General features: G+C 38.9%; 7 protein-coding genes across 7 annotated transcripts; 4 read left to right on the top strand and 3 right to left on the bottom strand.

The window, feature by feature from the left end:
- Window positions 1–600: 600 nt before the first annotated feature.
- Window positions 601–1,524, top strand: AW171_hschr74323 (uncharacterized protein; the record flags this gene model as incomplete). Its single annotated transcript, XM_018133544.1, has 1 exon — window positions 601–1,524. One exon carries the CDS (start codon window positions 601–603, stop codon window positions 1,522–1,524), a length of 924 nt encoding a protein of 307 aa, XP_017989293.1.
- A 404-nt stretch (window positions 1,525–1,928) lies between these two features.
- On the top strand, window positions 1,929–3,638 carry CHS5 (Chs5p; the record flags this gene model as incomplete). The annotated part of the gene is made up of 1 exon (XM_018133545.1): window positions 1,929–3,638. The coding sequence occupies one exon, from the start codon at window positions 1,929–1,931 to the stop codon at window positions 3,636–3,638; it is 1,710 nt and encodes a 569-aa protein (XP_017989292.1).
- Window positions 3,639–3,857: 219 nt separating this feature from the next.
- VMA7 (H(+)-transporting V1 sector ATPase subunit F) lies at window positions 3,858–4,214 on the bottom strand (the record flags this gene model as incomplete). The annotated part of the gene is made up of 1 exon (XM_018133546.1): window positions 3,858–4,214. The coding sequence occupies one exon, from the start codon at window positions 4,212–4,214 to the stop codon at window positions 3,858–3,860; it is 357 nt and encodes a 118-aa protein (XP_017989291.1).
- An 804-nt stretch (window positions 4,215–5,018) lies between these two features.
- AIM45 (Aim45p) lies at window positions 5,019–6,047 on the bottom strand (the record flags this gene model as incomplete). Its single annotated transcript, XM_018133547.1, has 1 exon — window positions 5,019–6,047. The coding sequence occupies one exon, from the start codon at window positions 6,045–6,047 to the stop codon at window positions 5,019–5,021; it is 1,029 nt and encodes a 342-aa protein (XP_017989290.1).
- Window positions 6,048–6,581: 534 nt separating this feature from the next.
- YFH7 (Yfh7p) lies at window positions 6,582–7,592 on the top strand (the record flags this gene model as incomplete). The annotated part of the gene is made up of 1 exon (XM_018133548.1): window positions 6,582–7,592. The coding sequence occupies one exon, from the start codon at window positions 6,582–6,584 to the stop codon at window positions 7,590–7,592; it is 1,011 nt and encodes a 336-aa protein (XP_017989289.1).
- Window positions 7,593–7,912: 320 nt separating this feature from the next.
- AW171_hschr74318 (HGL048Wp) lies at window positions 7,913–9,211 on the bottom strand (the record flags this gene model as incomplete). The annotated part of the gene is made up of 1 exon (XM_018133549.1): window positions 7,913–9,211. The coding sequence occupies one exon, from the start codon at window positions 9,209–9,211 to the stop codon at window positions 7,913–7,915; it is 1,299 nt and encodes a 432-aa protein (XP_017989288.1).
- A 1,730-nt stretch (window positions 9,212–10,941) lies between these two features.
- Window positions 10,942–13,896, top strand: AW171_hschr74317 (HGL049Cp; the record flags this gene model as incomplete). Its single annotated transcript, XM_018133550.1, has 1 exon — window positions 10,942–13,896. One exon carries the CDS (start codon window positions 10,942–10,944, stop codon window positions 13,894–13,896), a length of 2,955 nt encoding a protein of 984 aa, XP_017989287.1.
- Window positions 13,897–14,165: the final 269 nt, after the last annotated feature.

Genomic DNA, 14,165 nt, shown 5'->3' with positions numbered 1-14,165 from the left:
TTTATTTCCTTTGGTGCATTCTTTTTGATATATAGCTTAAAGCTCGTTATATCTTTGAAAAGTATACTATAACCTTAATTATAGTTATCAAGAATTCCCAACTACGTCACTAAGCATTTCATAGCGTCCTCTTACACCCATAGCGGTTTAGGGGTCGATATAACTTCTTCTAAATATATATTTAAGTCTAATCCCAAATAAGTTTCAGTTTGCTTAAATATGCAGTAACCTCCCATATTTACTATTGTAGAACGGCAAATTTCATCGAATGATCAACTCAGATAAAGCGATTATAGAAAACATGAGGCGAATCCTTTTATGGGGTCAATTTTTAGCATCCGAAATATCTCCCATAATATGGGAGTTTTCTATAAAATTTGTAGATTGAATTGCATAACGACTCTGTAAGCGTTTTTCGATCTGTGAGCCTGGAGTTCGATTTTTGACTTCTTAAATTGCAGAGGATTTAATATCACTAGCATTTAAAACATTCAGTATAATCACAACTAAGACCTGTATTTTACCGTTGATAGATTCACAAAATCTAGCGCTTGTCTTAATCACACTGATTAACAGCCATTCATCCTAAAGTAAGATCTAATGTTTCACGAGATGGCACCATGGGTGCCAACTTTTACCCAGTCCATGAAAAACCACGTGCAGCCTTTCATACCGTTAACGTTCAGCACGGTAGATCCCTCTTCTATGAAACCCAAGTGTAGAACGGTTGTATTCAGAGGGTTTTTATTTGAAGATAAGAACTGCAACGTGTTAACGTTTAATACCGATACAAGAAGCGATAAATTCAAGGAAATCGACTCTTACTCAGCCGAGAAAGGGACCCCTGCGCCATTTGAGGCTTGCTTCTATTTCCCTGCAACTGAAGAGCAATTTCGGTTCAGCGGCTCCTGCTTTGTTGTTTCAAGAAATAATATTTCAGATTTAACAGCTAGGTACTCTGCCTTCAATGGCACTAATTTTTATCCAATACTTTCTCCTAGCGTCTTTGGAAACGACTCAATCTCTAGTGCGTATGTTAACGAAGAGTTGTACACCAGCGAGTCTATCCCAATAGTTGACGGTGCATACCAAGAAGCCTTACACACCCAGAATGACCTACTTTCACCAAGTTCAATATCCTCTACTTCTGATGGCCCTGTATTGAATTTCCCTGCTTACTATAATCCTGAGTATTGTCCTCCATCTGCCAAAGAATGGGAGCTCGAAATCCATCGGCATTGGCTAAAATTGTCCAGGACTATGAAATCCCACTATCGTGGTCCAGATCCCGGCGCACCACTCACTCCCAGCCTTTCAAAACAACTAGATAAGATCCAAAGAGGTGTAGATGGAGCTGGAGAAGACACTGGACTTGATAACTTTGGATTGGTGTGTCTCTGTGTTGATCAAGTTAACTACCTAAATTTGCATAACGGCCGGGGCGGCGAAAGATGGAAATACACTAGGGAAATTGACGAAAAGACTGGATTAGAAACATGGAGTGAGCAGGAACTTTGCCCATAGAAGAAAAAAACTGTGCGATACTCAAACATTTTCAGTTTTGTTTTAAAATTTTGTTATATAATACTTTGTATATGTTTAACGTTTAATGAAAGAGCTATTAAATTGTATGTAAACACTCAAAAAAACCTAATGTTTGGAGCTAAAACGCGCCTACAACAAGATATATGCCTCATTGAATGCAGGTATGAAAACATGAAAAGAATAAGGTAGTTCATATCAAACACTTAGAATATGCTTACGGCAGAGTATACAGCGCTAGTAAAGCCATAAGGCTTAATCATGTTTTACGACAGGTACCCCCCATTAATCTTAACATAGGAATTTAATCTTTAATAGTATCAAAACACGAAAAGATAATAAACTAAACGTTGTTCAAAAAGGTTACCCACTGTCATCGATTGAATATGTCAATTGAAGTACCTTTAACAATAGGTAAGTTAGATGCGTCAGTTACGCTGCTAACTACACCAAGTAATCATGTGATCGAGTTTCCAACCATATTGCTTCCTGAAAACGTTAAAGCGGGATCTATTGTCCTTTTAAAGTTAACCGAAGACTTTGAGAAAGAAAAGGAGGAACGTGCTAAATTTTCCAAGATTCAAGATGAAATTCTGGAGAAATATGGTTCTCTAGAGCCTAAAGCGCCTAAGTTGAATTTGGTTAATGTAACGCAGACAAGTTGCGTGTTAGAATGGGACCAATTGAATGTTGGTTCGTCACAACTATCGTCTCTGATTTTGTATAAACAGGGTGTTCGAGCTTTAACAATTCCCAATGCTTTGCATTCGACTTCAACCAAAGTTTCTGGTCTTTCAATCGACACCATGTATGAATTTCAATTAAGGATGTTTACTACATCAGGGTTGTTTTGTTCGAATAAATTAAAAGTTCACACGCATAAAATGACTGATATGTCCGGTATCACTGTATGCCTAGGACCGCTAGATAGTTCTAGTGGGATTACTCAAGAACACATTGAAAGCAGCATGAAGGCAATTGGCGCGAAGCCTTTACAGAAGCAAGTTTCATTAGACACGACTCATTTTATTTGTAATATCCAGCAAAGTGATGATAAAGAGTTGGAAAAGGCCAAAAATAGTAATATACCGGTTGTTAGACCAGAATGGATCAGAGCTTGTGAACTTGAAAAGAGAATGGTAGGCGTCAGAGGCTTCTACTTAGACGTGGATCCTTCAACCTTAGATAGCTATAAGTTTGGAAGCTCGGCTGACGCTAATAAAGAGCTACCTAAAGTTGCTCTAGCTGATGAGCAGGAAGGTGAGGACAATGTTCATGTCAATGGCGATACAGAGAACAATTCTCACGCCGAGGTACCACAAGCAAACGGAGTGCCAAGTTTCAATGGGAAGGTACCGGAAGTGGAAGATAGCACTGAACTAGCAGCTGAACCATCTTCCCCGGATATTGATGGGACTGATAAAAACGAAAAGGAACCAGCGGTTAGTCCAGACTTGCGTGTTTCAATGGAGCAAATAGAGTTAAACGAAAAGCTGGTGGATGAATCTAAAAATCTACACTCTCAAGCTATCGCTTCTAGGTCAGTAGACCTTTCATCAGAACACATAGAACTCGGTGGTCCAGTTGAGCTTGATGATCTGAAGGAGGTTGATATTAGTGATGAGCCACTTCCTGCTGTGAATCAAGAGCAAGAAGTAAACGACAAACCAGAACAAAAAATAGAGCATCCAACCACCAAAGACCAAGATGTATCTCCATCTTCCCAAGGACTTGCTCATTCTGCTGTGCGAGTCGACACAATTGACCTCAAATCGGCTCCAAAAGATGAAACAGAACAAATAGCTGATCAAACATCCATCAAGCCAGACAATGCATCTATATCCTCTGAAATATCTATTCACTCAACTGGAGAGCAAGCATCCTTTGGAATTGGAATTGCAAAGAGTTCTGAGCAAAGCCTAAATGATAGCAATTCTGATATTGAAGATACACAGGACCTAACTAGCCAAATTAAGAGCGACACAGTTCCAGTGGACGAAACTGAAGAACCTGATTCTGATGCTGCCGCACCACAATCCCAAAAGGGAACCAATTCGAAGAAGAAGAAGAACAAAAAGAGAAAAGGTAAGAAGTAGAAGTTGCTACTTTTGAAACTTAAAGGATACATTGAGTAAATGGCAGAAACCACCAATCTGTATATTACCCAAATCAGCTTATGTATCTTACGAAAATTACAGAGAATAATTCACCATATGTTTTTTCATCTAAATACAGCTCTTTAGGCCTTTATACGCTCTACTACGTGAAGGATAATTAAAATATATATTAAGTAAAACGCAAGCCTGCTTGTACACTTATTCACCAAATAATCGTTTAACCCTTCTCAGGACTGTATCCTTCTCAGGATCGTATGGGTGGTCTTTAGATGGTATTTCTAGGATAGCAGGAAATGGTTCTGCGTAGTTATCAATTTGTACTCGAATTTCATCTGCTACGTGTTGATTAATCAACACAATTGCAATATCGTCTCTAACCTTCGTAAACTTCTCAAATGCTTCACTAATTTGTTCCCTAGTAGTTACACCTTCGTTATATACAAAGAAGTTCTTCTCTTGTGTTGACGGTGTTACTTGTCCAATACCTGCTAATAACAAACCGGTAATACTATCCTCGTCTGCAATAACAGCAATTAAATTACGCTTTTCTGTCATGCCTTAACTCTATTATATGACTAATAAGAAGCTATATTAGTCTCTATCTTCGCCTCTATTGTTTTCTGACAAGATCACTTCTACTAGTGGTTTAAATATCACTATTCCTCTATATCTTTTTTTGTTTCTGTTGTGGAAGATTTCTAGATATAGGCGAATTAAAGAGACTTCAATGACCGTAGTTTAAGTCAGTTGGTTTGATTCTCTGTTTTATTAAGTATATAGCAACATACTACAATGATTGACCTTTGTCTACTTCTTTCTACCATTTGCAAACTTTATTAAGGTACTTTTAAGTTTAATTACATAAAAAATGTCAAACTATTAGCAACTTTAAGGTGAGTTTGTATTAAGCTGATAACCTGCTGAATATAATTAAACTGAATACGTTGGTAATTTATCACAAGATCTGAGGCTTTGTAACTATATACCTCCTCGAATGGTTCTCTACTCGTTACTCGAAGTTTGGATATTTGGGAGGTCATCTAAACGATGAAACTTGATACAGCATATAAGTGCTGTGCAGTGAAATAAGCTGCTGTTTAATAAAAAGGGACTGATAGCTTACAACTATTAAGGGCTAACAAAAACTGTTCAAGGTATTTGATAAGATAACACTCTTTGAGTGTGTGGCAGAATGTGAAACCTGAATGACTTTCAAGAGGCGCCTGGGTTGCGTTTGGGGCTTTTGAAGTCATTAGACCCACCGAAATCAACGATTTAAGTAACGTTCGACATAGAGCAATTAGTTATCGAAGGTACATACATAGAATAACAACAAGGTATTTATTATTAACATGAATTCTATACTTTCTGAAGTTTTTCCGTCAACTCAGGTACAATCTCATTCAAATCACCCACCATACCAAAGTCTGCGTACTGAAATATTGGGGCTTCTGGGTCCTTGTTAATGGCAACAATTACCTTAGAGTCTTTCATACCCGCCATGTGTTGGATGGCACCGGAAACTCCAAGACCAATATACAACTCAGGAGCAACAACTTTACCTGTTTGTCCAATTTGTAGAGAATTATCGCAAAATCCTGCATCTACTGCAGCTCTAGTGGCGCCAATGGCGGCATTACAGGCATCTGCTAGTGGTGTAATCAGCTTTTCAAAAGTTTCCTTGTTCTTCAACCCACGACCACCAGAAACAATTCTTTTAGCACTGCCTAATTCTGGTCTTTCTGACTGAAGTAGATTTGCACCCTCCCATTTAACATCAATATTAGAAGCCTCGAACTCGGGTATATCCTCAACACTAGCACTGTTAGCACCCGTTGCAGCAGCAGGGAAAGAGGAAGATCTAATACTGATTATTTTCTTTTCTTGACTGTCTTCCACAGTAAGCAACACATTTCCAGCGTATACAGGCCTTACAAAGGTTTTCTTATCTTTGATCTGAACAACATCATTTATAGGTTGTATATCGCACATAGCTCCAACACGTGGCAAAAGGTTTTTACCAACAGCTGAGGCGGCTGCTACAAAGTGAGAGTATCCTGATTGTTTCAGCAAGTTTGCACACAGAGGAGTCAGGTTTTCCGGAAGATAGTTATCAAATGCTGCATTCTTAGCCACCATAATAGTTTTCAACTGAGGGCAATCTAGCTCTTTCAGAGAATTAACAGCAGAAGGTGCATTCGAGCCAACAATCAAAGCCGTGATATCGTTTCCTAGCAAGCTAGATGCATTTAATGCAGATAAAGACGATGGTGTTACCTTACCATCCTTAGTAGCTTCAACAAAAGTCAGAGTCGAACCAAATCTACCAGAACCATACCTTGAAAAGACAGGCACAGTCTTACAGTTATAAGCAGCTAATCTAAACATCACGAGCACACAGAGTATTCTTATAGGGCCCCGATAGCCATATATTATTTCCTTTTTTATTTTAATGTTATGTGATGAGTTTATTATCAACGTAATTTTTTGACGAATAATATTAAAGCCTAAAAACAGGTCGAGTCAGTCTAAGCCATAATACAAATAATCATCAATATTGTGTCATAATGACCCATGTAAGTGATTTAGGTGATATTCGTGCGATACTATAACTTATGAAGTAACTTGTACGCATTAAAACATGATAGACCTTTATAAATAAACGCTTCTACACTTTAGCAAGTCGTTTAATTGACGGTTATTCAGCTAATATATAATTATAAATCCCTATGCTCAGCATGAGATCACTATTCGTAATAATATCTACGAAACAAAGGTATGAAGCAATAATCACGTATCCACTGCCTTTCAGTTAGGAGTCTCAATGTTGTACATAAAAACCTCGGCTGAATAAATAGGGAGGTAATACCTACACTTAACAACACTAATTAAGATTTTAAAACTTAGAAACATAGTAAACTAATGACGGTAGATTGCGAGAAATTGGCAGATGAGATATTGAAGCTATTAAATGATAACGTAACAGAAAGATACAGGATAGCCGTTATGATTGTAGGGTTTCCCGGGTCGGGGAAGTCGACAATAGCGGCTAAAATACAGAGTATTATTAACTCAAGATTCCAAAAGTACCTAAAAAGTAGGAGAAACAGTTTGAGAATCAGTTCAAATATTAAAGATTTAGTGATCGAAGCTGATATCCCAATAGCTTCTGAAGATTTGTTGGAAGAAGTCCGAACGGGATTCTTCTCACATGTTGAAGACGTCGAATTTACGCCTACCAAGTTCACAGATGATGACGGTTCTACCGTAATATTTGGCCGAGGAGGGTTACCAAACTCAATACGTGTTTCAACTGAAGCATTAGATACATCTTCACCTATTGAGGTTGCCCAAATAGTTCCTATGGATGGTTTTCACCTATCAAGGGCTCATTTAGACCATTTTAAAGATCCAGAAACGGCACATAGACGTCGAGGAGCACCTGAAACTTTCGACAGTAACAACTATTCACAGCTCTGCCATCTGCTTGCGGGATCTTGTAAGTTGAAGCCTAGAAGCATATCAGATACAGGTGATTTGATGGAGGTCCTATGCAACACGTTTGAGGAATTGCCCTCTATATATTACCCTGGGTTTGATCATACTACAAAGGATCCTGTGCGTGATCAGCACTGCATAAATGGGTTTACCAGGATTCTCATCTTTGAAGGACTTTACTTGATGTTAAACAAAGAAAATTGGGCACATGTGCACAAGGCGCTGTCAAGATCTGGACCAGTTCTGGTTTACAAGATCGAGGTAGAGGAAGATATACTTGAAACTCGGGTGTCTAGCAGGCACTTGGAAGCGGGTATAGTAGACAGTATCAGGGATGGAGTCCAAAAATTCCGGGACAACGATCTACCAAATGGCAGACTATCGATAGCGCACGCTCATGAAGTTGAAAATGTCACCGTAATTAGAAATGACTGATACTCCAATTATCATTGTTCGTGGGAATTCGCCCAAAATACGGTACACTATGCTTGTATGAGAGGTTTTTCAGATACACATGTCTTCCTAGAAATATATATATCTTCAATGTATATATCAAACTCATTATATGCTTATAATATAATTTGGCGGGGAGCCAAACAATAAGATGATCCTAGCAGTTGCCATAGAGCAGATCAGTTGAACCAAATAAAATGCTAATATTAGTGCAAAACAATGGACAGAGGAAAAACATGACTCTTTTAGCAGTTGAGTTTATTCTTAGTGTTCATTCCAACATGGCATTCAACCCACCAGCTCTACTTTGAACTGCATGGCGGAAATACAAGAGAACCCTCCCTATTCCTTTGTAAGCTGAAAGGTTGTGCCGGACAACAGGTTATATCCATATTTACCAGTCCTGTTGGAAGTGAAACATCAGATACTGCTGACATGATGCTGGACTTCTTGGAAGAATGTGTAGAGCAGGGAGAGGTCTCGCCAAAGGCATGAGTACTATGAGTTGGAATAAAGGACGCCTCTCTGGGCCTCTTATGAGGAAACTCGTTCAAGAATACGCATGGAGATAAAAAATTAGGTTGTGAATGGTCAAGAATTAAGTCATTTTCATAACCACCCTCATCTTCGTCATCTTCGTCATCTTCGTCATCCTCCTCGTCCTCGTCGTCATCGTCCTCGTCGTCGTCATCATTTTGACTTGAGCGCAAATCTTGTGAGTTGACGGAACGCCTTCTTTCGCCGTTTCTACCGCAGCTAACAGAATCCTCGTCGGAGTCATATTCGCTGCTACTAACATCGACATCTGGGGTGTCTTGCTGGATCTTAGGAGCAGGAGTCCTAGGAAGCCTGCTGAGGCCCTTATCCTGTATATGAAAGGGATGTATTAGAATTACATCATTTTCATATACAGGCCCAGACTGCAACTGAGTTGCTAAACACCGGCTTGTCCTAGGAGCTTCTGGCGATATAACTGACCCAAGCGTTGGTACTTCGCCACTATTGGCAACCTTCGAATCCTTGACATCAGTTACATCGCCAGCAACATTAAACACTGGGCCAAAGATATGCTCCTTTTCAGCTGATACGACACAGTCGTCTTGCTTATTCACTTCCCTAGAAATATCTATTTCCTTCCTAGTAGTACCTCTATTACAACTGGGAAGAGGTAATCTCGAAATAACACCACCCCCTAACGTATGGTAACCCACACTTTCGTAACCATTTTTCTCCAATAACTCACTTGCCCTACCGCTGCTCTGCGTTAATCGAGGCTTTTCCTCATAATTTTTACTTCCTACCGAGTAACTAAAATAGTCGTTCGCAGTATATTCTTGCTCAATCTTCTTATACACGAAACACGTCTTCCCATCAAACTCAAACTTATCTACCAAACATGAATCGAATGACTTCTGCTCGAATTGACCTACGCCACGACTATTTAGCCGTCCCGAGCACGAGGTAATCATCTTCACAACGCAATTATTACAGTTCTTGTCTGTAGCTGTATAAATACTGCAATCGGTCGAAGAATATATCCTCTGCTTCAGGTTATAAGTATTTATACCAGATTTCAAACTAACCAGCCCTGCATCGCCCATTGCCCTTCGTATTAAAATTTTATTTCCCGTCTGCGTTGTTTGAAACACACAGTGTGACAGTTTACAACAAATTAGAACAAAGTTGAATCTGAAAATTCAAAGACTGCCTGCAACTATATTCCAGTAAATTAACGTTAGAACGCTTTAACTTAGTAAAGTAAGCTAGTAGTAATGATATCTTGGTTATAACCCACCTAACGGTTTTTTCTCTTTTAATATAGTAGTTGATTTAAAAAGTTGAAATAAATATTAAATTACTTTGAAATATTTCGGGTTTGGAAGAGATCAACTATGAAGAAGATTGGTATAAATGAAAATCATGGAGGCTATAGCTTAGAATTTATGTAGTTAAATTGTAAAATAGCAAAGCAGGCGCCGCTTGAACTATTGCCGGTATCTATCGCGTCTGGGATACGCTCGACGTTGTAAGAGTGGGTACCAAGATAGGCTTTCTTTTACCTGGAATACATTGGGATACGATAATTGACCGTAAACAGCCACAAGCGGAGCTAAAAACACCTAAAAAGAATTGTGGATGCCAAGGCAGCGAAAAAAAATATATTTCTGCTCGTGCTGTTACAATTTGCTACAATGTATAAGGAGTGCTATATGCGGGGGACATTGAAACCAGCAAGTCACGTACTTTACGGAGGGTCATTGTTATTTTGTAATATGTAGAATTTAGGTGATTTCTGATACGCATTACAGCACTCACTTACTCCTCGGTAAGATATGGAATTGTGACGGTGATGAGTTCAGCCCTTTACCTTTTTACGAAGAGTGGTATTTGCAGTGAACAGGTGACTCTGACTCAGAGTTGGACAGTTTGAGGTTTATTGTGTTTTCATTGTAAGGAGCGTTATGTATACCTAATTTGTCTGCATGAGCCTCCATTCGTAAATAATTGGCGTGCTTTCTTCAATACGACATCGCTGTTATGATTTTAGTACGTTATGCCTCGGACGTCAGGTGTACGTGCGTGGCATGACGTGGTCTTCTAAAAGAGACACACAAAAGGAAAACAACCATACTGGGTTAGTAAATCTATGCGAATTAAAACTGCGCAAGGACTCCATTTAAAATCCCTGGATAGTTCTGTTTTAGCTTTGTAATGCACCCCCCCAACTATGTTTAAGCCAGCTTGTGAGCACCGGGTGTTGCAGGTGCTTAGGCTGTTCTCTAAGAGGCTTACATAAACGGAGAACAACAGTACGTTTTTAAGAATAGTACTAGAAAAAGAATTGCAGTTTTAGTTCAGTATTGGTTCTGAGTTGCTATTTCTTACAACTAGTTGCTCTAAGAAAAGACATCTGGTTTAGTATGTAGCTGGGATTGTTATCGAAGGCTGCTATTTTAAAATCTTGACCTACATTCCGAAATTTCGAAATCTCCCCGGCAAAAATTTCTGCGCTGTTTTTGGGGGAAATAGATGGCGTGTTGCGATTGTGTAAACCAGTGCTGGTGAACATGACGGCATCGGGTGAGGTAGGTACCTGTTTCATTATCTAAGATTGTTATTTCAATTTTTACGTGTAGCGGACAGGTTTTTTTTTTATTGGCGTCAGTGACAGTGACACGCGCAGCGTCAGATATATTTTACACGTTGAACGCAAAGAACACTATTGTGCTCAGTCGAATACACCGAATATTACTCGCTTAAACTTTTAAGATGGATCTAGTCTGACGCAATATATTATAGCTTTAAAAAGAGACTTGCAAAACCTTGATACATGGTTCTTCCCCAAAGTACCAAGGAAGAGAACTGCTATAAACCAACACACTATCAACTAAGGCTACTCCAAATGGTTTCCTCATCAGCGCTGTCATCTGCTGTTTCCTCTTCAACAGATTTTGATTCTTCTTGTGTATCGCTTGACAATAGATTACAAAGAGCAGTTACACCAACTAAGCAACCTGACCATCCGCTTATAAATGATGATGAAAGGCCTCAAACTTCGAATAGCAATTACTGGAAAGCTAAGGCATTGGGAAAATGGAGACGTAGTAGTTTTTCGTCCCCAAAAAAATCTAGGGATGTTAGGCACTTGAATGTTCCATCTTCGAGAGGATCAGCAAATGAAATCTCTGATAAGGAAAACGTTTCCCCCAAGAAAGATCCCAGGCCTGGTCCAGTTGCTTATGAAGGTAAGAATGTATATTGGGAGGAACAATCCGTCTATTATGATGCTGAGGAAGACAATGCAAAGTTTGAACCAGGCATTGTTGAGAAAATAAAGCTAAGAAAGAACATTGCATATCAAAACAAGTTGAACAAACTTTCCGCAAACTCACCGGTCCAATTATTATATCAATCATGGAAGGAAACGAGAGGTTATTCCAATTCAGTCTCTGTTTTCTGGAATCATATGAAATTTTATTTTAAAACCCAGCTCGATAAAGATGATTATGTATCATTCAACCCCAATCAGTATACTATTTCGGAAGAATACGAAGACCTTTCCAGCTTCGAATCATTTGGAAAAGCCATTTCATTGGATATGAAAGAGATAACCCCAGACTGGCGGAAATTTCTACCTTCCCCACCAAGCAGTTCGGGCAGTAAGGAAACAAGACCTGCTGGTGCTGAGAAGGTGTCATTTGGTCCTCGACGGAAATTCGAGATTCAAGAATTCGATTCCGAGGCTCCAGCCACCGCTTGCTCTCGAGGAGGAAGTGAGAAGCCGAACACTCCAATAAGCAAGGGATCTCTAAAACCATCATCTAGGCATTCACTTGAAGACGAGAAGTATTGTTACAGGCAAACTACCGAAGCAGTGGCATATCCACACGATTGTATAAAAGGCTTGGTATACAAGCTCTATAATATTGTAGGATATGATACCGAATTGGCCGACGTTAACGATCTTGCATTTAATTTAGAGGTTTTAGCTGCATGCATTGCTAGTAATAATAAGAAAATTATGAAAAGAATGGTGGATAAGAACAAGGAGACAGCTTTCCTACGCAATAGCATTCGTGACCTGTGTCATCAAATAAACGAACTGCAGGTCACTGTCGAAGAATTGGATTGCAAGGTTTATCAATTAAGTGAAAAGTTAACGAAAGAGAAAAAGACTTACACACGTAAAGTAAAAAGCCTACAAGAAGAACTAGCATACTTTAAGCATTTCACAGAGAGTAGTTTTACTTCAATAATTGAAAAGCAGTCTGAATTAATTGCTGACATGAACCGATTTTTTAAAGAGTCAAATTATGCGAGTTGGGATGCTGACACTCAAGCTGTCTTGAGATCATTTGCGACAGCAATAGACACTAGAATTGGCGAGTTTGGAGTATTTCACGAGATGAATAAAGAATTGATCATTGAAAATGAAAGGTTGAGAAAAGAGTTAAACGGTTACAAGGACTCTCCACATTTAGAAAGAGAGTGTCAGCGTTTAATCGCTGCTATGGAGGAGAAAAATGAATCTATCGAACAATTAAACAAGGTAAAGGAAAGTTATAGCGAACTTTTAGGTAAAAAAGCAGCAATGCAAAAGGAAATAGAAGTGTTGCGTGAGCACGCTGAGGATTTAGAACGTAAAATGAGTAGCTTGGAGGAAGCTCATAAAAACGAATTAAAAGAGGTTACAAAAATGTCAGTAAATCAACAATGTAAGACGCTTGGATTTTTTGATGAGCAGCTACATCAGGATGAATTACATAGTTTAGAGGTCCAAGTATTGGAAGCCCAAGATAAGCTTTTAATGTCTGCGGAGGAGATTGCTGAACTACACGAGAAAATTGCAAGCATAGAGGAGGACAAAAACGCTATAGAAGATGAAAAGAAAGAGTTGGTTGAAAGCATGATGACAGCTAAAACTGAATATCAGCAAAGAGAAATGGAACAGGTTGCTATGTCTGAGAAATTGGCGCTGGAGTCAGAACTTAAATCTCAAATATTAAACAAGTGCCTACAAATCATCAATAGATATCAGTTTGAACTCCAAACTTATACATGCGAGAAGAAGCGCGATAAGTTCCGGACCGCCATACATTATTTTACTAGACGCCAGAGGGATCTTAAAGATATTTCCGAGTGGATTGAAAATGAAGTACTAAAACAGTTGAATTCGTCGATTTCTTCCCCGATATTTGAAAACGAGGATGAATCTCCAGCATCCTCTCCTAATACAGATTATTGTACTCAGAGCTCTTCTATTTATTCAACTATGCATGATAATCAGACCACCGCAACAATTACAAACCAATGCGCTTCAATCCCAGCTCTTCTCACCAACCTAAACCTTCAACAACACAAGGACATTAAAATAAGCAATAACGATCTTCAGACCCCTCCCGAAGGTAAAATCCAAGAGCCAGAAGAAGCAGGAGAGGTTTCTGAAGAGGGTTCAATGCTAACTGTAGAGGTATCATCGGGATTTGTCGAAACCACAGAAAACTTTGACATGGCCGCAGACAATGGGCAGGAAACTGAAGCTACAACTCAACCTCCATCAACATTTAGGTATGGAATAGATGGTGCAGGAGCACGGAAGGTGAGTCAGCTAATGAAGAGGAGAAACTCGTCGGGACAAAGCAATAAGTTTAACCCAACATCATCTCCTCTTTTAAAATTGTCGGAAAACTCCGACAAGCGGGCATTCACTGATGGCACTAACACCGAAAAGAACGCACCAACAAGATTCATTGAACTAATATCTTCGGATGATGAAACATTTTAACTTACCAATTTTTAATCTTGATTCAATGGATTAAAACATACCTCTAGTATCATTGATAATGCTTCACTTAACATCTTAGAAACTTGAACGCTTTTTCCATTTTAAGTAGCCATCTAATAGGTACCAAAAGCATGAGTAACATTACCAAAATACATTTAGTCATAATTTAGAGATAACTATTAGAATGGCAATAATTGGATATTAACGTGTAATGACATAATTCAATTGGATTTTATAGTATTTTAACTTAACATACTAATACTACTAAA

This window comes from Eremothecium sinecaudum, chromosome VII (genome assembly GCF_001548555.1).
Source record: "Eremothecium sinecaudum strain ATCC 58844 chromosome VII, complete sequence".
Taxonomy (NCBI): domain Eukaryota; kingdom Fungi; phylum Ascomycota; class Saccharomycetes; order Saccharomycetales; family Saccharomycetaceae; genus Eremothecium; species Eremothecium sinecaudum.
This window is presented reverse-complemented; position numbering and strand designations above follow the sequence as displayed.